This window comes from Hydra vulgaris, chromosome 15 (genome assembly GCF_038396675.1).
Source record: "Hydra vulgaris chromosome 15, alternate assembly HydraT2T_AEP".
In the NCBI taxonomy this organism is placed as follows: domain Eukaryota; kingdom Metazoa; phylum Cnidaria; class Hydrozoa; order Anthoathecata; family Hydridae; genus Hydra; species Hydra vulgaris.
Genome location: NC_088934.1, coordinates 24241174 through 24267378, shown reverse-complemented (window position 1 = coordinate 24267378; position 26205 = coordinate 24241174). Strand labels below are relative to the sequence as shown.

Here is a 26205-nt window from a genome sequence, read left to right as displayed (position 1 = left end):
TTTTTACAACTAAAGAAACTGATATCTTGAAAATGCTATTAAGTGACTTTACATAACTAAGTGACTAATTGACTTTAAATGATAAATGACTGAGGAAATTCAAAAAGTCTTTAACAAAAAGATCAACCTAGTGGATCAATAAACTTCAAACTGATGTCAGTAATACCATTTCATCAAGTACAAAAAATGTTAATTTTGATTTTTAAATGTTTTGAAAATTTTATTAAAAATAAAAACATTTCAATCGAAAACAAATCATCTGAAGTAATGCAAAAAACAGAAAGCATATTACTTGAAACTGAAAAAATGAAGTTTTAGTCTATTTGAGTCAGGTTATCATCATAAAACAAGATTACCCTTTAGAATGATTAGGAGCAAATGAAAGTAATTTCAGACAATTAGTTCTCATAATTCAGAAGTTTTTATAATGCACTTTGTAGATAGTGAAGGATTTTTCAGTTGTGAAGGACAAGCTTATGCTCTGCAATGAAATAAGAATAATATAAGAAAATTTTTTTTTTTTTGAGAAAATGTTTTGTGTTATAACAAACTGTTTGTTTGTTTTTAAGAATACAGATATGTTTTTATTTTTAAGAAAAAATTATACAATTTAATTCTTTATGCTTTTATATTTTTACAAAATAATATAAAAATAAAAATTGTTTAATTTATTGGTAATAGCATCAGCCTTTTTTGTCCATAAACATTGACCACAAAAGTGCAATAGGTACATCACTATTAATGTCATAATAAGATAGATAGCTGCAGGGGCTTCAGTACATACATTGACTGACTACCTAGTCGCTACATCCACTAAAAGCTTGGGTAAAAACAGTAAAATAATTTTTCATTATTCTTAGCTTTTTCTCTTTTTCTAAAAAATTAAAGCGCACATATATTTATATATATATACATATAAAATAAAATTTATCTTACCAATCCAACATCAGCTATGGACTTCAACTCAACATCAATATATAACTCATCACCCAAGCTACCTTCTGTAAATTCTCTAGGTCTAACATTTAAAGGCGATTTAAAATGAACATTACCCTTTCCACCATATCCTCCATAAGCAATAGTTGCACTGTCACCATCCTTGAGGAGATCAGCAATTATGTTTGATGTCCCTGCGTTTAATATAAGAGATCCTTGTGGAACCTAAAAAAATAAAAACACCTTGTATAATCTAAAAAAAAAAATTTCTTTGTAAAAAATTTTACTAAAATAGCAAACTGTACTAAATTGTTTTAAATTTTTTCCTTCAATGCTTTATATTATCTAAAATTTGAATTGTTTGCAATTTCATATATAAAATTTCATATACAAAAAAAAACAATGTGCTTCAGGAAGATTCTAACTGATATTTATTGTTTAAACAGATTTATTGAACTTTTTTTCTTTTTTTCTTTCTTTCTATTTAACACTAAACACTTGTGTGTTAAGGAAATACTTTATAATTTGCGCTAGAAACATGGACAATTTTTAAATTTTTTTTTCAAATATTTTTGCTAAACTTTACTGCTTTTATCAATGCACAGGAAAGCAAGAAAACTAATTGCTTTTTATTTAGAAAAAAAATAATTTTTTAACAAGTTTTTCATGTAAAAAAATAAAAATTCATTAATTCTAATATTTGATTATAAAATATTTGGTTGTTTTCACTACCACCATTGAAATAGTCTGCACTTTTTTTGGATTATCTAAATTGTGCATTTAAACCCGATAGTTTATTTCCTGATGAACTATTGTTACTGATGATGCCCCGAAAACTTGTGGGCTAGAGCATTGTTAACTAAAGCTGGCTCATACAATATGTAATGCACTCTCTCCATGTTTTCTTACTTTTAACACTACCCCTGAAGCTTTCCCCCCTCCCCCTGAAGCTACTACCTCTCTACATGCTGATACTCAAACCACTTTATTCTTCTCTGACAAATGTTGTTCATTACAACGTTTTTTTCTAATCTCTGTCTAAGATTATGCCTCCATTTCTTGTCTTATTAGAGTTTTACCACATATCCATCTAATCATCTGCTCTTTCAAAAAATACTATACCATATAAATACTAAAGTTTGTATAAATATGTAAGGATATTGTATGCAAACATCTAAATAAATAGCAAACATATATGTTTATATCCAAGCAGTTTCAGAAGCTTTTATTCCTTCTCTTCAGTTTTAAGTCAAGCCTCATTCTACTCCACATTTTTCACCATCTTGAGCAGTTGCTTTATTAAACCATAATGATTTTTTTCATCTGTTTTGCAAGAACATCTCTCTTAAGAACAAATGTCCTTTTACTATTTCAAGAAGCCAATGTAAAAAGATCCTGCCTGATGTTAAGCTTTGTTATTCTCAGTTTACTAAATCTTATCTCAGATGTTGGGATCTGAGACTTTTGGAAAGTCTTCAACAGTGTCATTAACTAAAATAAGTCTAACATTTAATCTCTAATTCATGGGTCTGATCTTTTTACTTCTCCCCAGAATAGGGCAGAGTTATTTGGAAAGAATTTCTCCTCCAATTTAGCTCTTGAATCTAATGGTCATACTCTTCCTGTCTTTCCAGAAATTCATTCCATTCTTGCCATTCCAGTTAAACAAATTAACCAATTGTTAAACATCCAAAATACTCTAGCTTTTAATGATAAAGTTAATTCTCAATTAAACTCTTCTAAAGTTTGTGGTTTAGACAAGATTTCCATCATAGTCTTAAAAAAGTGTTCTCCAGACGTCTCTCCAATTTTTGCTAGACTAATAATAAGTGCTAAATAAGTGGCTTCAATTTTTAAAAACTTTAGAAAACACTCTGACCTCATTAACTATACTACAATTAGTCTTCACTAAGATTGCTTAGAATAAGCAGCGAATTTTTAATCTGATCTTTTGTAACAGCTTGGGCCTTGCAGTGGCTTGCTATCTTAACCCTTTCGTTACCGGGCTTGGCAACTTTATATTACCATGTGAAAATGTGATATCTCAACCCTAATAGGGAAAGGAAATACTTAAGTTTTTTCTAAAACCGGTTTTTCAAATAAACTGTGGTTTTCAATGTTTTAAAAAACAGTTTTCCGGTTTTCTAGTGTTTTTTTTTATTATATATATTTCAGGGGAACAATAGCAGCAAAAACATAAATATATATAAAAACAATGTCATATATGTACATTGATTACAATTGAGCAGCAAACAAATAAGTCTTTTTAATGGTTAATTTTACGTTTCTTAAGACAATAAGCACGTAAAAAACATAAAGCATTAAGTGTGTCATCATTTAACGTTGACCTTAGTTTAGTGACAAATAGACCACTTGCAGAAAATGACCTTTCAGCCTCCACTTGTTACTTGGATTGACTTCAAAGCCGTGTGCAACAAATTTAAGTTGCTTGTTCGTTTTTTTGTTGCCTGAAATACTGCCATTACTTTGAGCATTAGCTTGGAAGTTGAATCTATTTTTTGTTTCTTTGGTGAAACCCCTTTGATTGTCTCTCTGATGGAGAACTCAAGCTTTTCTGACAAGGAAGTAAATTGTGTACTCGTTCCTGACTAGTTTTATTATCTGACAAATTTTCCTCATCTATAGACTCACTTCTCTTTTGCTCAAACAAACGATTAAACAAACTTGATGCAGTAGTATCAATTGCATTTCTCTTTGGCATGGAATTTTTGTCATGAGTTGCTTCATTAATGGCATCAGGATTATTCAGATATTTAATTAAGTTTTCTAATATAGCATTCTTCCTCTTAGTGACTCTTTTAGTAAAGAGTCAACTAGCTCTTGGCTAAAGGTGTTTTCCTGGCTTTTTAGCTGCTTGAAAATGAACTTCAGAATCCCATCAAATGAGCAAGTTTGAATCTCTTCTGCAAAGTGCTTCAGCACCAACCTTGATTGGTTCTAAAGCATTTCCTAGATTTTTTAAGGTGGTGAATTCAGACTCAGAAATCATAATATCGCTTAATAACTCAATCAGTGACATTTGAATACATTTCCTAAGGGTAAGAAATCTTGAAATCATATCTAGTAAGCTGTTCCAACGTGTCTTAGAGTCTAAAATTAGCTACAACTCCTTTCCAAACTCAGACTAGACGTGCTTTTGCAGAACCATGTCATTTTAACTGAAGACTTTCAAAACAATCTGACACATTTTCTGACCTTGTTGATGAGTTCTGTGATATCCTCCCTAATCATCAGAAGAGCTGATGCACCTGCTTCTGCTGAAACTTCTAACCCTCCTTCCTCATCGTTGTCATCATCTTCTTAGTCCTCTTCTAGAATAGTGACTTGCTCAGGTGTGCCATTATCTTCTTTCCTAGATTGCCTATATTGAACATCACAGACAGTCAAGTGAATTTCATGTGCGAGGCAGAGCTGATGTTTTGGTAAAATTGAGCTACCAAATTTTTTCATTACAGCAGCTCCATCTGTGGTTACTGCAACAATATCACAGGCAAAACGTAGCCCAAATTCTTTCAGTTTCTTGTCAACAATTACACAACATTTCTCTGCTAGCATGGACCTATGTACCCTGATCATTCCGAGGTTCAAATAATCACCTTCCATATGAACATTTATGTTCATAAATCTTCGGTTTTTGGATGAAGTATACTCATCAAGGGTTAAGCTAAATTTATGACCAACAAGCTTCTTTTCTGCAAACTGCTGCTGATATGTTTTCTTGATATCTTCATAATGTTTCATCAGCAGAACCTTAATTGATTTAACATCTTTGGGAAATTTATATCCTTGTGTCTCTAAAGCTGTTCTCAAACATTGACTAGTTAAGAAAACACAAAAGGGCAGCACATCACATGAAATAAGCTCAGCCAAAACAACATCAACAGGATCCTTTGTCTTAAAAAATGAATCAATGGGTTTGATGACTTTGAGTTTCCTCTCAGGAGCAACAACAGCAGCAAACATGATGTTGTGCTTTGTCCTCAGGTTGTTCATGGAGCTTCATGGAGCTTGTGGTTCCTCCTTTGCACTTAATTTCTTGGTCGCAGAGCTTGCACTTGGCCAATTCAAGTTCTTTTGAGTGCAAAAAGTGCTTCCAAACTGGGGCGTTATCACACTAGTACGAAATGACTCAAAACTTAAACTTGAGTTTCGGAATAAACCGTTTGAGGGAATTAAAGTACACATGTTCCCATTTCAAAAAATGCAAAAATTGAAATCAAACTATTTTGTTAGAGAAAGAAAATTGATTTTGAATTTTTAACATTTTATGAAGAAATGCCGGTTGACATAATTATTGAAAAAAATGATTTTGACTTATTCTAAACTGGAAATACCATCCAAATGTTTTTGTATGTAGCATATTTGCGTGCTGAAACATTCCGTTATTATGTGTATGGATTTAGGAAAATCCTTAGTTTAAAAAAAAACATTAGTGTACTAAGTGGTAGTTGTAGAAATTTTGTTTGAATATAACAAAAGCATAATATTCATAATATTGAGTCTTTTTTATCACAATTAAGGTAAAATGATAAGCACTAAACAATTTTAATTCACATTTATTCTTCCAAACAAATAAAAATCACATTGATTATTTCGTTTTACATTCTACAAAGGTTTGCTGTTAAATTTGACCACTGATGCTTCCAATTTCATTCCATATTGTGGGTGATGAGAGGACCTTTTAAATCTAGTCCAATGAACACTAAAGCTGCGATGAATAGACTCAGTTGCTTGTTCGCTGTAACGCCCCAAAGCCCCTTTTTCTGAGCAACAAAGTCTTGAATGTGATAAAAAACTGAATGAACCTTTGGAGTGACACTGACCATTGTAAGTTGAAGATAGGAGCTTTTAAATCTGTTGATTTTATCAATATAGCTTTCATCCAGTGCATTGCCAAAGCAAGCTGTCACAACAGAATCAAACTTCCTGAACGTGTCGATGATGGGAAATGTTTAAAAAGCGAAATTTTTCTCACCAAGCTGTTGCAACACATCAATGTTTTTCAAAAGTTTGACACTCCTTCCCAGCAAATTGACCTCCATGAAAAGGCTGACATTTGATGTGAAGAGCTGATGGCCACTCATCAGCCTTTTACCAGCGGTCCTTTAGTGCTTTGTAGAGGTGATTAACAACACCCAGGAGTAGATGAAGTTCCATTGGAGGAATAACGTCTAAGACAAGCATTACATCTTCCACAGAGATAAGGGGATCATGAATAACATTTTTGAATTGCTTTTTAGATCTTTGCCAGCATTTTCAAAGGCTTTGAAACACTTCCATTGTGTTCCAAAAGTGCAAAGATTGCCTTTGAAGGACAGATTCTTGGAGTCTATATCACACCATGTGCATGGATGGGTACTAGCATGTGACTGCAACCCACACAGGATGTTAGCTACTTTCATGTCACATGAAACAAAGTATTTCACATTGTTTGGTTTAATTAGATTCAGGATTGTTTTCAGATTTTCATAATTTTCTGGAACATCTTCAACAATGGCTACAAGAAACTGACGTTTAACATTACTGTCCTTTCCAAGCTGAGAAGTCAATAACTTTCTTTTAGGTGGACAGAGTGGTTGAGATGATAGATCCTCCTGGATTCCAAGGGTGATTTTAAGAAAACCGCCACCACCATCTATGCCAAGTTTTACTATATGATCAGTAAAAACTCTACTCTCAAAATTTCATCTGTAAATGCAGAGAGTTCTTTGCAGTGGACCACTGCTTGATGATGGATTTTATTCTGATCATGATAAACATTAATTGTTGTTCGGGTGAAGTGATCAGAAAGCTGCTTACCAAGTTGAGAGAATTTCTCATGAAAGTTAACCTCAACTATTTTGGATTTTGACACTTAATTGAGAGTTGTAGCAAGTTTTTTAATTCCTGTATTTGATAATCCTGTGTTATATTGCACATGCACTAAATCTTGGGCAGTCAACTCAGATTCCTTTTGAAGAGTTTCTTTAGACATGCAGGGCCTAAAAACGTAGTAGAAGTGAGAAAAATGAAATAGTTCATTCTATGTAGAATTTTCTTTTACTTTTCATTAATTTCGTACAAAGGTAAGTATTATTTTATTCCTTTAAACAAAGGCTTGTCCATGGGAAGTTGGTAAAAAATCATAATATTAGTTTTTTGTTTCAATTCATAGGTGATATTACAAATATATCTGTATTATAAATAGTAAAATAAACCTTCCAAAACAATACCTTGTGTTATAGGCAATGGTCTTCCACCCCCAGATCTTCTTATTTTGATGGTTTCATGGGGAGATGCATCTTTTGAAAGAATTACAGATGATGCAATCTGCTCTCCAACCTTCAAATCTTTAGATGCAAGCAGCTTCATATTCTCCCTGAAGGTAGATTTACTGCAAGTGTTTGGAAAACCTCTTCTAATGATTGTTAAGCAGTCTGAATATCTTTTCTCAGATTTTGATGATGATGATGATGATGGAATGCTCGATGTTTCCAAGGGGTGTCTCTCATTTAGCTTAAGGTGGCCAATTTTGCAAATGAGACAATCATAGTTCTGGCCTCTTGTTGAGGGATGGGTTTCAATTTGGTCAAAATTAAAAAGACTTGGAAGTGTCACATTTTCGCCATTGTGCCTTTTTTGAAGGTTAACTCTGCAGTGATCACAAACTCCCAAGGGAACCCTTTGATCGGCAAAATCAAATTCATCAGAAAAAATTTCTTTGACTTAATCAAGAAGGAGGTTAAAACTTTTTCAGACTTTCTCATACAAAGAAAACAAACAATTTTTCTGCAATCATCATGGGATTTAGCTGAGTTAGGCATTTTTAATGAATTAACTTGATTTGACACAATTCATATACCAAAGCAACTAAGGATCGATGGCTTTTCCCGAAAAAAGAGAAAAAAACATTTTGCCAGATTGCCATCATTATAATGAAATTGGGCAAGCTACAAATTTAACAATTTTACCTTAATTCAAAAAGCATTATTTCTGTCCTGTTATAATTACTTATACTTTGAACTTACAAATAAGGGGTTTAGAAATATACATCGAAAATTTAGGGTCTTTGAATATTAACATTTTTATACTAGATTTTTTAGGAATGAGTGAAAATCTTAATAAAAAGAAAGATTTTTATAAACTTTTAAACACAATAACATAAAAGTTAATTTCCAAATTCTCAAATATGCTATATATAGAAACATTTGGATGGTATTTCCAGTTTAGAAGTCAAAATCATTTTTTACAATAACTATGTCAACCGACATTTCTTCATAAAATGTTAAAAAATCAATTTTCTTTCTTGGACAAAATAGTTTGATTTCAATTTTTACATTTTTTGAAATGGGAGCATGTGTACTTTAATCCCCCCAAAGGGTTTCTTCGGAAACTCAAGTTCAAGTTTTGAGCCATTTTGGACTAGTGTGTTATCCTTGTGGACTTCTCAAAATGATATTTTCGTTTTTGTGAAAATTTGTTTCACTTTTTTACACCACAAATTACAGTAACTTACTGTTAAAGTTCAAGTGGAAGCAAATTGAATGTTTTTATTTATTTTCTTGAGCAACTACACATTAAGAAAAGTGTTTTAGAATTGCCAAATAACCAAGTAATTTTTGTACAAAAGATATATATCCAAATACCGGTTTTGAAAATAACATTTTCAGCTTTCGAATTCCAAAAATTTTACGGTTCCCGGAAACCGGTTTTCCTTTCCCTAAACCCAACTACCTTTAAAATTATACTATGAGTTTAAAAAATGTACAATTTCTTTGAAAATTGACTCCTTTTTTTCTGAGTAATTTAACTTTCAAAAAATGAAAAAGAAATTAAAAAAAAATAATTTCATCAAGACTTGTAATCAATAATGCCGGATTTTAAAAATCACAAAAATACTGAAATTGCAAATTCAATCTTACTTTTATCAGATTATTTTTAAATTTGTACACAATAAACAGATAATAAGACATATATAAAACTCTGGAAATCTCCAACATTATTTTATCAAAAGTTATTGTATATAATAGGTTAGTGAAATTAGCCATTTTTCAAAATTGAATATCTGCAAATCAAATCATGCCCGGGGTTAACAGAAATCAAAACCTTTATTCACTGCTATGCAGGATAATAGTATTTTTAAGACATATTTTATTACCCGCTATGCAAAGTATGGGTAACGAAAGGGGTAAATTTTAAAAAATCTGGAGCTCTTTGATAAGGATTTAAAGAATTTTAAAGAGAGGGGGAAACAGGAACAGGGACATAAATAAAACAATCTTTAATTTATGCTACCGCACTAGGCTCTGTAGTTATATTTAATAACTTTAATATGTTAACGTTTTATAACAAAGACTTACTTTCAAAGAAAATTAATAAATCTAAAATAATTTATAACAAATATACGTTATAATGTTATACTTTTAATAGGCATTTTAAAGGCTACATTAGACAAGATTGGTTTCAATTGTTTCTATTTTTAAATCATGTTAAAATATTTTACTACAACACGCGTTTTACAAAAACAACTAAATTCCTAAATCCTTCCCAGAATGCAGGGGCTGCATTATCAAAATCATTATGTTGTATATAAATGTTGTTTGTGATTTCTATTCTCAAATTGATATCAAATAGTTTTAGAAAAGATTTTCTATTTAACCCTGCCCACTGTGGACCAGAAGACATATTAGGTTTGACGGAGTGTCACCTGGGATTTTTTTAATGATAAAGTATTGTTTTTATTATACTAACATGATCATATTTAAAATTAGTTTTACTTGCTAAGAGTGGAAAAAACACAAAACTCTGAACCCCCTTACCCATTAACAAAAATGAGAGGGTTGTTAATTTTATATGTCCATAAATCCTGAATGCCAAAGTTTTTTTGGATGAAATTTGAAATCTATTGATTAATTTTGATTTAGTTTAGGTCAGTAAAAAAATATTTTTTGAAAACCTATTTAACACAGGTGGGCATGGGGTGTCTTAAATTGTGGGTTATATTTTTCTCTTTGCTCCAATCCCACAACTTTTTCTAAGACAGCTTTACTTTACAATAAAATGAAAATGAAAGTTTTTACAAAGTGTGATTCCTATAACTATACAATATTATAATCTTTTAATTCCAAAATCAACAACAGCAGTTTTCAATCTATCTCCATAATCTTTATGATCTATATTACGTTTATATCTTTGCCATGTAGGCTTAAACTTTGCATGAATCGCCTCACCACACTGTTCTGCATACTTTGACAAGTCGCATCCTGCATGCTTTAAAAAGGAAAAACATGGCAGCATATAATATGGATTTTCCATGACACTGTAAGTGTCTTTCCTAGAGAAAAAGCTGCCTCTTGTAGGCATAGAAAAGCATCTTTAAACAATGATATTTTGTGTTCTGAGTCAGAACCGAGATTTCTTCCAAAACAAGCTTCTTTTACAGATTTAAAAGTTCTTAAGCTTTGGATTACAGGAAGTAGATATGGTACTTTAAGTTGCACTTCAAGTTGAAGTTTATTAATCAATTTTAAAATTTTATTTGCATTATTACCATCCCATCCAACTCCATGATATCCCCTTTTAATTTTATAGTATTTTTTCAACCACAAATCAAAACCATTCCATTCAGTTAAAAGAAATCCTGATATTTTATGCTCCAATACTGCTCCAACGAGAAAATGTAGCTCAGGCGGAGCAACTAAATTTTCTGGCACAGTATTTTTATCAGTGTTAAGATATATTAGGGGTTTGTTCACAATGTTATCAAATTCCTTCATGGACGATGTGATAGATCCATTTTTAATATATGCTTCATAACAGGAATCAATATTGTTGATAGTTCTAAGAGTTCCTTTATCAAGCGTAAATTTACCACTACACCACAAGCAAACTTTTTTAAATGCATGAGATGAAAGACCAAATAATGCATTAACGCATTTAGGATCAAAAACAATATAATAGTTTACATCCTCAAGACTGAGTTTTAGTTATCTTACATATCTAAATATATATTATTATTAAATAATCGATTGTTGTATTTATTGCCAACAAATACATGACCAGGAATAAAAGACCCATATAGTGCAATCAAACACAAAAAAAATTAACTCTTTTACATAACATTGAAAAAGTATACATTTAATTGCTATTAGTATACAAAATACCTTAGCAACTTGAAGTCCCCATCCCCTAGAAGTATGGCCACTTTTGAGAAAGTATAAATTTCGTTTACAACTACCACATATGACATTAGGAAAACTCATAATATTTTTATCATAACCATCATATATGTAGAGCTTGATAATATCTTGTATTCAGGTGGTGACTTCAGATAGTGACATAGATCTGGCACCTTTTTCAACCCAACACACTGCACAAACCGAATTACATAAGAAACTTTTTCCAGACATAATATACTTGATATTTTTATTTAATGAATTTGCTTGGTGATGTTAATGAAGTGAAATTATGCTAAGAAAATATCCAGACAGGTTTTATTAACGGAGAAGCGCTGTTTGATGTTTAAGCTGATTGAAAAAGTCTAATTTGTAGTCGAGTATACTAAATACACAACATTAACATTTTTAACTAAATTTAAATTTTAGTTTAAATAATTGCCCAGCAAATAAAAGAAAACTCCTACATAAAATTAAATAAAAGAAAACTCCTACATAAAATTAAATTCATTTTCGCATTTTATTTGAAAATTGATTTGACAATTTAATTGCCTTAGCAAGTGAAACTAATTTTAACTATGATTAAATCTTTTTACTATAATGATAACAATAACTTATCAGTAAAAAAATCCCAGGCGACACTCCATCAAACCTAAAATGATCTCTGGTCCACAGTGTGCCTGGGAAGCGCATGCGGTCGCAAGTCTTGTTTGTCCACATTTAAAATAATTTTTTTAAACACACTGACCATGGCATTTTGCATCTTTTTACTTATAAAGCATTTCAATAATTTGCAACAAAAAGCTTAAAAACTTATCTACTGAGAAAAATAAAAAATATTAAATTTTTTTTTTTTAAAACAACGATTTAAAAATGGACTAAAAAGTAACAAATAAACTATTTCATGGGACCCAAGGACTATCCATTAAAGCCAATAACTGAAAATGTTGGGCGCCAATAGGAATGAGTTCTACTTAGTTGCCCAACATTTTCAGTCATTGACTTTAATGGATATTTCAGGTTGTGTAGGTACACAAAGTCCAAAGTTTTTTTTATAAATTTTTTTTTTTTTACTTCTTAGTCCATTTTTAAAATGTTGTTTTTAAAACGTTTTTTATATATATATTTTTATTATTCAACAGCGATTCTATTTATTTATGCTAAACTAAAACGCTAAAAGTTTGTTGTTTATTGTTTGTTTTAATTACTTTTTTGATTGATTTCTTTTATTATTACCGCTTACCTTGTGTTTGTTTTGCGCAGACCCCCCCAAAAAAAATAAAAAATAAAAATAAACAAGCCGACAGGAAAAGCAAGTTTAATAGAATGTTAAAAAACAATCCTAAAAAAAAGTAAACAAAATTGTAACAAAATATCAAGTTTTAATTAAATAAACTAGAAAATTTAATAATTAAAAAAAAAATATTTTTTTATAAAATTTTTATACAACTATTGTATTCTTTTTTATAGAGTGGTTGTTGTTTTTAGCTACCAAATTTGATACAAGTTGATGAAAAAAACAAATTTTTTTATAAAAATTTAACAACAATTAAAAGTTTAAAAATTTACTCATGATTTATATAAGTCCGTAAAACTAAGAAACTAATTTGCTATGTAAATTTTTTTTTACGTTTATTTGTTTTGACGCCTTTTTGTATTTAAAAAAGTTTTTGCTATATTTGACGTTTTTTCTCAATACTGATATAATAGGAAAATAAGAAAATAAATTGCTATTTATTTGTAAAATATATTATTTGATTAATAAATTTTTTAATGACAGAATAAATTAAATAAAAGAATAACATGGTTTCTTTTATAAATGTATTTACCGCGTTTGATGCATGTCTGAAATTGTTTCTTTTATATTGCCCAATTTCCAACGTTAATACGAATTACTAGAGATAATAAACATAACTATTGCTCTGTTTGAAAAGATGTATTTAAACACTTAAAAAAAGTTGTAAATAGGCTCCTTAAAATTTCTTTAAAAAGTTCAGTAAATTAACAATGCCCACAAGTTTTGGAGCATCGTCAAATAAAAAGCAATTAGCTTTCTCACTTTCCTGTGCATTGATAAAAAAAGTAAAGTTATAAAACAAAAACATTTGAAAAACAAATTTAAAAATTGTCCATGTTTCTAGCGCAAATTATAAAGTATTTCCTTAATATACTGACTAAAAAAAGTTGTGAAAAAATTGTATATCAAAAAATGTTTTTATTTTCGTTGTTTCTAATCCGCTTTTTTCCTCTACTTGTTTTAAGTTATATTATTTTTCCTCTACTTGTTTTAAGGTATATTATTTTTTTGACAAAATTTTACTTTTTTTAATTTTCAAGTTTTTTTATTTAGATTTTCTATTTCTTATTTCGTTTCCTCTTTTCAAGTATTGCTGCTTTATTCTTTGTAGTTTCTTATAATTTTATTTTGCCGCAGAAACTTAAAACTATATAAAAACATGTTCAAGTTGTCATAAAAAATTCATTAACCGTGGACAAACAGGAGGTGCAACCGCACATGCTTCCCGGGAAGGTTTGCTAATGGAAAAAAATCAGTAGAAACTCTCTTCATTTTTTTCCTTTAAATTGAAATTTTTTTTTTAATTATTATAGATGTCCTGATTTAAGAAAAAACTACTTAATTCTAACAAAGCAAATTCTAATAAATATGTATTAGCTATTCTCCAAGTAATACATTTCAAAGTAAAATTTAAAAAATAATAATTGAAATTGAGATTATCTTACAAAACTCTTGATACTTTACTAAACAAATGCAAAAAAATCTCTAAACTCACTAGCATCTTAAATTAATAAAATCTATTTAATTTTCAACTTGCTTTTCCTTTGAAATTCAAATATTATTTTCTTAAATCATTTTGAATTACTTATTTTATAAACTTTCATAAACTTAAATTATTTCCAATATTTATATTAAATTTATCACATTATGTCAAAACTTACAAATATAATATACAAATTAGTCACATATGTCAACACACTCAGCAAACTTCTAATGATACACCCATGTGTCAACACTTAACAAACTTCTAATGATACATCCATGTGTCAACACTAAACTATTAACTTTTAAAAAAACATTTTGAAAGAAAAAAAAACAAAAAACAACAACATTTGAATAAAAAGTTTAAACTTTGTGAAGAATAAAAATATTTGATTGATTTAATTTTGGATTGAGTGAATCTTGGTATTGAAAATTTCACAAACATTTGAATTATTATTTTAAAAGGTTTAAACTTTTTAAAAATTATTTTAAATTATAATTTATTAGACACTTAAATGTATGAAAAGTATTTTAAAGTATAATAATCAAAAACTAAAAAATTCATATTATGATTAAAGTTCTAAATTATAACCTAAAAATTAAAAAGTTTACAAATATTTAAAAAAATTTTTAAAATATAAAAAAAATTCAAAATATTTTTAATATTTAGATTATATACCTTAATGAACAAATCATCTCCATTTCTACCATGCATATTTCTTCCAGATCCATTTCTACCACATTGAGCATGATAAGCTGACTTTAAATGAGCAAGCTGAGTGAAAGAGGAATCAGCAACTACAATAACACTTCCTCCACGTCCTCCATCTCCTCCATTAGGACCACCTCTATGATCTCTATAAAATAGTTTAAAAAAATAAATTCTAACTTAACACTGTTTAAATTTAAAATACACATTCCAAACCCAGGGTCATTTAATAAACCACTGTATATATGTATGTATATATATATATATATATATATATATATATATATATATATATATATATATATATATATATATATATATATATATATATATATATATATATATATATATATATATATATATATATATATATATATATATATATATATATATATATATATTGCACATTCAATTATATTGAACTAACAGAGAATACTTTTAAAGACCATTGGTACAAACACAAAAACTCATTCCAATACAAAAGCTAAGCGAATCTAACAGAGCATTCCAAGTTTATATGGGAAATTAAAAGAAAGGGATATACAAATCCTATTATAAGATAGAAAATTATTGATAAAGCGCAATTGTTTAAACCCAGAGGAAAATTATGCAAACTTTGCCTAACTGAAAAGTATATCATAATAACATCAAAACATCAAAATAGCATAATAACATCAAAACATCAAAATAACATAATAACATCAAAACATCAAAATAACACAATAACATCAAAACATCAAAATAACATAATAACATCAAAATAACATAATAACATCAAAATAACATCAAAACATCAAAATAACATAATAACATCAAAATAACATAATAACATTAAAATAACATAATAACATCAAAATAACATAATAACATCAAAATAACATAATAACATCAAAATAACATAATAACATCAAAATAACATAATAACATCAAAATTTGAAATTATTAAACAAAAAAAATGAGCTGGTATCAAAATGTTGCCATGAAAACAAATTTTCATAAACATCTTTAACATCATCAAAGAAGACATTGCATAGTATTTTTGTAATTAATTTTTTTGTCGTTAAGGTTATTTGTAATATCTGATGATAACCATAAACATGAAACTCAGAGTCATGTTTCTTTAACTACCAGGTGTTATTATTAAATTTTACAGAACATATATATATATATATATATATATATATATATATATATATATATATATATATATATATATATATATATATGTATATATATATATATATATATATAAATGCGCTATTGCTGTAGTGGAAGAGCGCTTGCCTCATAAGCAAGAAGTTCCGAGTTTAATCCCTAGCACATCCCTGGTAGTACTGCACTCAACTTTTATGTTTGTAGTTACCATGGAAAAAAAAATCTCACAATGCATCTTTAAGACTAACAAACAATCCAAATAATTGGTTTAACTTTCAAAAGTTTCAAAATTATAGTGTTTTGCATTTAGGGATTATAGATGTTATATATTTATATGCTACATATTTAAGTGTTACATATTCATGTATCACATATTTATGTATTATATATTTATGTGTTATATATTTATGTGTTATATATTTATGTATTATATATTTATGTGTTTCATTTTTATGTGTTACATATTTATTATTATATATTTATGTGTTATATATTAATGTATTATATATTTGAGTGTTACATATTTATGTTTATTTTTTTAATGCAACAGGCAATTTCAATTTTTGAATATTACTATTTATATTTTCATTTAGTTCCGAAAAAATTTAATTCTGAATATTATTATTTAATTATGAAACTGAACACCAAATGCAAATAATGCATGTAAACTTTTTTTATATTTAAAATTATATACTTAAAATGCACAAATACTAGTGAACTATTTATTTATTTACTGAACTATTTATAACAACACTGAGTATACTAAAACAAAAATGATTTAATTTAAAGTGAATTTAAACATTTTCAGAATGCGCTAACAAATTTAAACCTTTTGTAAACATACTTAGAATGCACAAATGAATTTGAACCTTTTCCACCATTTCCAGCTTTTAAATACAAACGCTTCCAATCAATAAACTTCTTATCTCCTAAATTTTCATATAGGAAAAAATTATTTTATTTGTGTTTTGGTTATGAAAATTCTGAATATAAAATATTAAAAATTTACCTTTAGCAAAAATTAACTTTTTTTTCCGCTTAACTTCATTATTTATCATTAATTTATCATTTTGGCTATCAATAGTTTCCTTGATAACTTTATGAGTGTCACTACTTGCATCACTAGAGCAGTATCTTATTTTTAGTATCAATTTGTGTTGCAATCTTAATCTATGTAAAAACATTTTGTTAATCTAAACTTAAAAAAAAAAAAAATTTTACACAAATTTAATTAAAATTAAAATTTTTAAACTTTCACATTTTTTATAATTTAGAACCAAGAGGTTGATGCCAGCTCTGGCTAAACAAGTGACATTGGTATCGAAGGAGACAAACTTTCTAGTTAAATGCTCTTCTGCAGTGCTCTGTGAAGACTATTGGGTCTTCTTTGAGGATCTTAATAACTATATACATATATATATATACATATATACATATATATATATATATGTATATATATATATATATATATATATATATATATATATATATATATATATATATATAGAGAGAGAGAGAGAGAGAGAGAGAGAGAGAAAGAGAGGAGAGAGAGAGAAAGAGAGGAGAGAGAGAGATTGTTAAAAATCATTAGGAACTTTCATTAAAACTCTTATTTATATAAATAATAATTAAATGATTTCCTTAACAACAAGTGTGTAAATCATTAATTTCAGGTTTTTTCAACACAAAGTCATTTATAAAAAAATTTAACAAGTTTGATTATTACTTTATAATAATGATTATAACTTTTATAATTTGATTTTTAAATAAAACTTTTAAATAAAAAATTATATTATTTGTTATATTATTATAAATATAAAACTTTGATTATATAAATAAAAATTATAATGAATAGAATCAATACTTTTATTTATTATGCAAAAATAAGCAAATGTTAAATTCCAAAAAAAAAAAATGTGTGCTAATAAAAATTTATTTAAATGTGTACTAATAAAAGTTCTTAATTACACTATTATAAGCTAATCTAATAGTTGTTTCATGTCTATGTGCATAATATAAAAAAAATAAATAAAACAGAAAAAATATATATTTTTACCAAATTTGAAATTGAATTATTTTAAATGTTTTATGAATTATACAACTGCTCAAGAATATCAACCGATTGTTTAATATTTTGAACCTGAAGTGCTAATTCAGCAACTGGTTTCATTTTTTGATCAAGCTCTTCGCACTTTGCAATTAATCCATACATTGATCGGATACTACTTTCAACTTCAGTATGAGTATTGCTAATTGTATTGCAATAAGTTTCTACACTCTCCAAAGATATTTTAGTTATATTACGAAGTTCATTTGATAAAAAAAGAATCATCTTCTCTAAATTTACTTGGGTGTGTTTAGCTTGCTCTTCAAGCTCTTTTATAACAGTTGGATCTACAGTTGGAAGTATGGTTCCACAACTTCTTTGAACATGATCTGTGCAAGGTAAATACATATCTTCCTCTGAGGAGCTTGAAATATAACTCTTTTCAGTATTTAAAATGAGCTCTTCTTCAGATGAACTTGACATAAAACTTTTTTCTTCACTGGTGGAAACTTTTATTGCCATTTTGATCTTACCGTATACAAATCATAACTATTTTAACTATAAAAAAAAATATACATATCTGGTATAGCACAGGGCCTGAAATAAATTTTAGACAATAAGCAAAAAAAAAAACGAAAATGCAACCACTAAAAGGAAATTGATAAAACTTTTCCTTAGTATACAAATAATGACATGATGCGAATTAAAACAAAAAATGTTACTTTAAAAAAGCTAATAAGTTTCCTGTGATTTTGTGTAGTGATAAAAAACTATCATTGTGTTCAAGAGGTATTTAGGAATTCAAACCAATCACATCCCTGGAAGTTACCAAGGTTTGTGCAATAATAAATACATGGGGTAATAAATACATACTTTTTTCGATTTAACTTTTGTTTAGCAACCTGGAAATTTATTTAGATCAACCAAATAATTTAATTCAAACAGTAAGATTAAAATAAAATATTTTCTTTTTCATTAACTTAAAAGATTTTATTTACAGCTTGTAGCTAGTTTTTTAGATTTACATTGTAAAAAGTATTTCAGCTTTATGCAGATATTGTTATTAAAATCACTTTAGGACTTGTAATGTCAGTTACTTGTAACTCTGATCCATACATGATGCCAAGCTCTAAATGAAATATACCAAAGTTTGTTTGCATATATATATATATATATATATATATATATATATATATATATATATATATATATATATATATATATATATATATATATATATATATATATATATATATATAAGGTTTGGACAGAAATGGCGTGCGATCGAACGCTATTGCTGACCACGCAAATGACTATTTTTATTGACAATTTGACCATGACTGTTTAGATGTTTTAAAATGCGCCAAAAAAGAAACTCTAAGCTAAACTTAAATTAGGAAAAAAATTTAAAAACTAAAGAAAACAGAAAATATTTTCTTATGAAAAAAAAGCATAAAAAGCATAAAGCAAAAAAAAAAAAAAAGCATAAAAAGCATAAAGCTTTAAAATAAAACCCAACTCAAAGCAAAAATCACTTTTTGTTATGTTTTTAATTGCGTTTGAAATAAATTACTTTAAAACTTATTTTTTGAAACATTTTATTAAAGTTACGCAAAAATGCTTTTACAAAATAATTCTAATGATTGTTCAATAAATGAACAAATTTTATTTAAATTATTGAAAAGTGAAATAAAATTATTGAAAACAAAAAAATATAATATGTTTAAATAGTATAAGCGTTTGTTTCTAAAAGTTAGAAAAAAATAATAAAGTAGTCTTTCTAAAATAGTAATTTTCAATCATTTTATGCTCTGATTAGTAAGTCAAGTTTTAAAAAGAAAAGCTTATAAACAATTCTTTGTAATAATAGAAACATAAAAAAAAAAAAAATCATCCTATTCCAACATGTTGGAAATTTTTAATTTAAATTATTCGTAATTTAAAGCTTAAAAAAAATTTTTTTTTCAAAGATTTTTAGAAAGACATGAAAAATAGTTTAAAACGTTAAAATTTATCATAAAAAATACATGCCTACTGAAAAAAATTTTTTAATATAACATTTAATTTACACAAAATAAATGATCATTATAATTAATTTTTTATTTTATTTAAAGCCTTTGCATAAAATAAAAACTTTAGAAAAAATCGACGATTAAAAGTCATTCATAACTGAAAGACTTTTTTATTGCATTAAAACATCAAAAAAACTGTGGTCAAATTGTAAAGAAAAAAAAAATTATAACTATGGTAGTTACAGTGTGCGATCGCATGCCATTTCTATCCAAGCCTAATAATATATATATATATATACACACACACACACACACACACACACACACACACACACACACACACACACACACACACACACACACACATACACACACACACACACTCACATATATTAAGAAAAATTATTAAACAAATTTTTAATAAAAATTATAAAAATATAATATATATTTCTTTTTTATAATTTGTATTTTATATATTTATATATATATATATATATATATATATATATATATATATATATATATATATATATATAAATTTTCTTAAGAAATGGAGTAATCTGACTTATTTAATAATGAACTATTAATGAATAAAAAAATGATCTTTTATGTACAAATAGTATTGATCACCAATATCGGAGTTAAATGGAATACATTGATTAAAAATAAATTCTAAGTTTTGAAATAAAACACCACATTTGTTTATTTTCATTTTGTTGCGTAGTTAAATCAAAAGTGAAAATGATTAAACTATTTAAACTAATTAAAACTAAACATTACTTTAAACTATTATATTATATTTACATAGTTTCTTATTTATATTTATATTTTTTATTATATATTGTTTTACCTATTTTTTACAATTGACCTTATTTCAAAAATAATTACACTAGTAATTACTTAGATTAAGAATTAAAAAAAAATTCAAATTGATTTTAAAGTTTTATTAAAATGTCATTGTCCATGGGACAATAAAGAGCTATCTATAGTATTTATAAAAAAATTAGAAAGAAAAGCAACATTATGATGATGTGACAATGATTAGAGGTAGGCAGCAAGAGCAAGTTTAATGTGTTTTTGCACTTTGTCGAGAAAGGCCACCATTCAAAGATCCACTCCGGATATGGCAACAGTATTTTAAACAAGGATGGATTTGAATTTATAGAGATAAAGAATAGAATCCGGAGTAAGAAAGTGGTGAGTACAATAAAGAGATACAACCTTAGCAGATGCTAACTTTCCAATGAATTTGATATATAGTTTCAAAGAAAGATTGGAAGTAAGAGTTAATCCTAGACAATGAAGGGTAGATGACTCATTGAGTACATTACGGCTCATAAATATAGGAAGATCTAGATTTTTGCAACAACGATTAGCGCTGAAAAAATTGAATTTTATCTAAATTAAAGTTGACCAGCAAGTGAGCCCCATGCTGTAGCAGAAGTGAGATCCTTTTCAAGCTTAAATGCCCCCTCCAAGCAATCAGAGAGCATTGGCTTCTTATCAAGACAAGAATAAATGGTAGTATCATCAGTGAACAATGCCACTTGAGATGCAAGAACTTTTGAGAGATTTTTAATGTAAATTTAAAAAAGTATAATGCCAAGGATACAACCTCGAAGAACCCCTGAAGTTATAGGAAATAAATAAGAGTGCTGTTTATTGAGGACAACTTTTATATTACAATTGGTAAGGAAGCAATCAATAATCTTAAAGATGTTACCTGATACACTGTAAGAAGAAAGCTTGGGACAGTAGTTAGACAAGTCAGATTGCTCTCCAGCAGAATTGTTGAAAACAAAGATAAGAGATGCTGCTTTCCAGCAGGCTGGAAAACAAGACTCTGATATGCACTTGTAAAATAGTTTTGAAAGTATAGATGACAGCTCCAGAGAACACTTCTGCAAGACTATAACAGGTATGTTGTTCGGACCACAAGCTGTAAAAAAGTCTAGGCAGGAAATCACTTTAGATACAGAATTCTGAAGTGATAAAAATGTCAAGCAATGGATCAACCTATTTTTTGGCTATATCAGGCAGGATGTGATTAATGAAATCAAGAGATAAGATTGATGAAAAGTTCTTAGCAAACAATTCAGCTTTGTCTTTAGGCAAGGTAAATCTGAACCATGCAAGAGAGGCGGAATAACAGATTTACCCTCATTATAGGTACTGTTAAAGACTCTCCAGAAGTCTCGAGAGCCTTATTTTTGACTTAAAATACAAGATTTTGTGACCTGAGAATAGTGGGCTTTGGCATTAGACAAAATCTTTTTACAATCGTTTCTAGCAATAGTAAACAGATGTCTTGTATCTAAAGAATTGTTTTGGTGATAGATAATGAAGTAATGGTTAATATTGGAATTTGCAGCAGCATAATGAAAGGAAAACCATGGAGAAGAGTAAGGTTTGACTTGGAATTGTCCATGGCAGCCTTTATTCAAGAAGTTACATAAGAAGCACATTTGTTAACAGTAAGACAAAAAATTTTTATCCAAGGATTATTACAAAGAAAATCAATTAAAGAGTCCTAGTCAGCTTTAACGTAGTTGTAAGAGGTGCAATGATATGATTCAAACCTAGTTTTCCAACAAATAGGTGAATTCTTACGAATTTAAATGCCAAGGCCAAGCATATGACTATTGGAGTCTTTACGAACTAAAGGAAGATAACCATCAACACTAAGATTACAACATGAAACAGCTGAACTCAAATTAGTCTCACAAAGAGCAAGTAGGTCTGGTGAACTTTGCATGAGAAAAGATTCAACAGAAAAAAATTTACTTTGTAGACCACGAATATTAGTGAATGATAGATTTACAGAACTTGGTGATGACAATGTTTTTTTTTGTTTTATAGTTTTTGGTACTTTAGTACCAAAAACTATAAAACACAAAAAACCTTTAGTGAGTCTACATTTTTGATTAAAAGAAAAATATGTTTATTATGTTAATATGTAAGATTAAATTTAAAATCAGGCATGAAGTTTTGCACAATATATTTATTAACTGTGACTTAACAGGTTTAATAATTTAACTAAAAATAAAAAAATAAACTAGTACTAGTATAAACTAAGCAAGGACGTTTGGCATTTCGTTAAAAACCGTTAATTTCCATTGTGTTTAAAAAATTTAACGGAAATCTGTTCCGTTAAAATTTATGACCAGTTATTTTCCATTAACGACCATTAATTTATTTTAATGGACATTTAACAGCTGTTAATTTTAAGATACAACAAAACAGATATGTACATTTTTGTATAACAAAACAAAGTATATTCAAAGATTTTTATTTTATTAAAAAGAGAAATTTTTTAATGGCAAAACACCAATTGTCTAATTGTGTCAGTGTTAACGTTTTCCTTATTTGTTCTTCAATTGAAGACATATTACCGATTGCAATATCTTTGACATGTGACATACTAGTAACATAAAAATCAATTGGCTCCATGAAATCTTGTGTGCTTGCTACAGAAATGACTTTTCCAGGGTTGGGGTTGTAGATGGCCACTACTTGCCGTTTAGATGATTCAAAACACTAAAATAATAGCACAATGTTGTAATATTTTTTAGGTTTTTAAATGAAACTTGTAGTGTAGAAAATGTGCAATTCTGTTATTAAAATACTTTGAACCACATTTTGGCACTTTATTTTTAATTTTAGTAAGCAAGGATTCAGTAAAAGATTTTATGCTTGGTAATAAAATGATATCTTTATTTTTTTTATTTGTAAGGTGCACGCGGTAATGTTATAAAATGCTGCCACTACATTTTGAATCATAGGAATGTTATCAGCTGAAAGCATATCCCTTATTTTTTTAAATTCTGTCAAGATCGAATTAATATTAATAAAAGTTGATTCAATATAACAAAGTGTCTAGCATCAGGTATAAATTTTTGTGACTCTGAAATAAATTCTGAGTCTCTAATAGATTCTAGAGCTGGTCTTAATTTTTATATAGATTCCACCATCATGCTGTGGCTGTTCCATTACGCTTTGATGGAGCAATTACTTTTACATAAGGAGCTATAAAAGAAGCAAAGATCATGTTATATTACAATTAATTTAATCTGATGAATAGAAATTTAGGCAATAAGTTATTTAAAAAAACCAACCATCAAGTTTTCTTTTTTAATTTCTTGACAGGTTAAGAATGATTGATAAGTTTTAGAAGATGATTAAGAATGATTGATGAGTTTTAGAAGTTTTGTGCAGATGTCAAGATCATTTTAAATCTCCTTCAAATAAATTTTGTTTCATTGTTTTTATTGCTCTATCTAAACATGTATTGATCCTCTGTTTGTAACACAAATTAGCATCAGTTACGCAGTTGACGCTTTGAAAGCGTCATTATTTTTATCATGTTGCTAGCAGCATCAGTTATCATCACTTTTCGTTTTGCAATCAAACCAACAACTGACTCTTTGTCAATTCCAGCAATTAGCAATATGTTGAGCAATATGGTATTTTGAAAACTCTTTACAGTTAATAACAAATTTTCTCAAAGTGTAATCATTAGCAATATAATGCAGAATTAAAGTAATGAATGAATCTACTGCTCTAGAAATCCAGCAGTCAGTGGTGAACCCTACACCATATACATTTTTTAGCTCACTTGTCAACTTTTTATGAAATAGTGCGTTCATATTTCGATATATCATGGGTAATTTGTACTTAAAAAATGTTGTCCTACTTTTTATATTAGCACAGGAATCAAGGCTATGAACAAAACCTTTAAACATTCAGATTTAACTATACTGAAGGGTAGAGATTCACCAACCAAGGACTTTGTGATATTAAGATTGATAACCAGCTGTTTTTGTTCCAGACTTTTATATTTTGAAAGTAAAAAAACTATATTATTTTTTGACTTAAATACTGTTGCATTATTTTGTTTGTCTATATTTTTTAAGTTGGGACTACTTAAGCAAGCTGAAACTTCTTGCATAACTCTTATTTTTTTTACTGATGGACTTTGTAACGATCCTTTGATATACTTATCTGAAATTTAAAAAAATTACTTTTCAATTGAACTGTTTAGTTAAAATAATATTAGTGAAAAAATATTTGCCATATTGTTATATACCTTGTTTCTCTGTAGAGTTATTTTCTTCTCCGTCATTTTGATCAACTCAATTTCTTAATTCTATTCCAACTAGTAATTTATAGAAATGATAATAAAATAATTGAGTTATTTTCAAGTAGTATCTTATACTGGGTATTAAACCCTTAGCATATATGTAAATTTTTTTCAAAACAATCCCAAATGACAAAACTAGTTTTTGGCATTTTACATACAATAAAGAAACTAATATATATAAAACAATATATATCTAAAAATGTCATAAACACCATTACAATACAGATAATATTTACTTTTCATAATAATAAAAAGGACATTTAGAAAACGAAATAAATTTAAAAAGACTTTTTAATAAGACTTATTTAAATTAAATACTTTTAATTTTTTTTTTTTTTTGTTGATTTTTGTTTTGTTTGTCAAATGTACAAAAATGTTTTAAATTTTTGATAAAAGCTTTAAAATAATATCACTTTTAATAAATTTATAAAATTTTCTTTTGTATAAAATTTTATATAAAATTTTGTTAAAATTTAATATAATTGAACTGTACATTTCGAAATTTTTTTTGCTCCTTGTCTTTCATTTAATCAAACTTCGATTAAACGAAAGACAAAGAGCTTTTAAAAAAATGTTTAAAAAAAAGTTAATAATTTTTTAAATTGTTCCACTTTTTTTTAAACAATTCAAAAAATTTTTCAATATAAAATAAATGAAATTAACAGAAATTAACAAGAATTAACAAAAAAATTATTGGTCTGTTATAAATTTTTAATGTAATGGACATTATTGGTAATGGACGGATTTACCGGACAGAAAAACCGGACAGAAAAATCAAACGCCCATGCTTAGTATAAATAGTTTTATCAGTATTTTAGATTTCTTTTTGAAAACTTTTGTAAAAAAAAAAAGTTTTTTTCTTAAATTGCTATTTATACCTCTAATTACTGGGTGAAATAACAATAATAACATGATGCAGATGAAATAACATTGCAAATGAAATAACAAGATGCAAATGAAACAAAATAGCATTGCAAATGGAATTGGAAAAGAAAACAAATAATATCTTCAAATGAATACAATTAAAAAAACCTAATAGTGTCTTAGACAAATTTTGACGAGTTGCTTGCTCCAAAGATTCAATGTTCTAAAATACAATACATATATTCATAACTATAAACTATATAATTATGTAATAATAATGCATAAACTCATAAATGTATATTTATACATTTCATAATTATCATATTAAATTAAAACAATTAATTGGATATGAATAGAGATGTGAAATGCTTTAGTTTGTTATTTTTAT

At 27.5% G+C, this 26205-nt stretch overlaps 3 protein-coding genes across 4 annotated transcripts in view; all 3 read right to left on the bottom strand.

The window, feature by feature from the left end:
- The window catches only part of LOC136072026 (GTPase Obg-like), a 40235-nt gene extending 23251 nt beyond the window's left edge, over nucleotides 1-16984 (bottom strand). The window contains exons 1-4 of the mRNA XM_065819951.1: nucleotides 16764-16984; nucleotides 16599-16683; nucleotides 14570-14747; nucleotides 937-1161 (exon numbers count right to left, since the gene is read on the bottom strand). Coding sequence (XP_065676023.1) covers nucleotides 937-1161; nucleotides 14570-14747; nucleotides 16599-16683; nucleotides 16764-16938 — 663 coding nt within the window. The 5' untranslated portion in view covers nucleotides 16939-16984. The remainder of the gene's footprint in view (nucleotides 1-936; nucleotides 1162-14569; nucleotides 14748-16598; nucleotides 16684-16763) is intronic.
- A 28-nt stretch (nucleotides 16985-17012) lies between these two features.
- On the bottom strand, nucleotides 17013-18361 carry LOC136092202 (BLOC-1-related complex subunit 6-like). Its single transcript, XM_065819952.1, has 2 exons — nucleotides 17811-18361; nucleotides 17013-17157 (listed from the first exon to the last, which is right to left on the bottom strand). The coding sequence occupies exon 1, from the start codon at nucleotides 18321-18323 to the stop codon at nucleotides 17841-17843; it is 483 nt and encodes a 160-aa protein (XP_065676024.1). The 5' UTR covers nucleotides 18324-18361; the 3' UTR covers nucleotides 17013-17157; nucleotides 17811-17840.
- The window catches only part of LOC136092201 (NEDD8-activating enzyme E1 catalytic subunit-like), a 72023-nt gene continuing 64004 nt past the window's right edge, over nucleotides 18187-26205 (bottom strand). For both annotated transcript variants that reach the window (XM_065819950.1, XM_065819949.1), the window contains exons 17-18: nucleotides 25986-26040; nucleotides 18187-18930 (exon numbers count right to left, since the gene is read on the bottom strand). In XM_065819950.1, coding sequence (XP_065676022.1) covers nucleotides 18848-18930; nucleotides 25986-26040 — 138 coding nt within the window. In that variant the 3' untranslated portion in view covers nucleotides 18187-18847. The remainder of the gene's footprint in view (nucleotides 18931-25985; nucleotides 26041-26205) is intronic.

What these genes read in the sequence shown, in the direction of transcription:
- LOC136092202 (XM_065819952.1), bottom strand. Translation starts at nt 18,323, where the DNA reads ATGGCAATAAAAGTTTCCACCAGTGAAGAAAAAAGTTTTATGTCAAGT.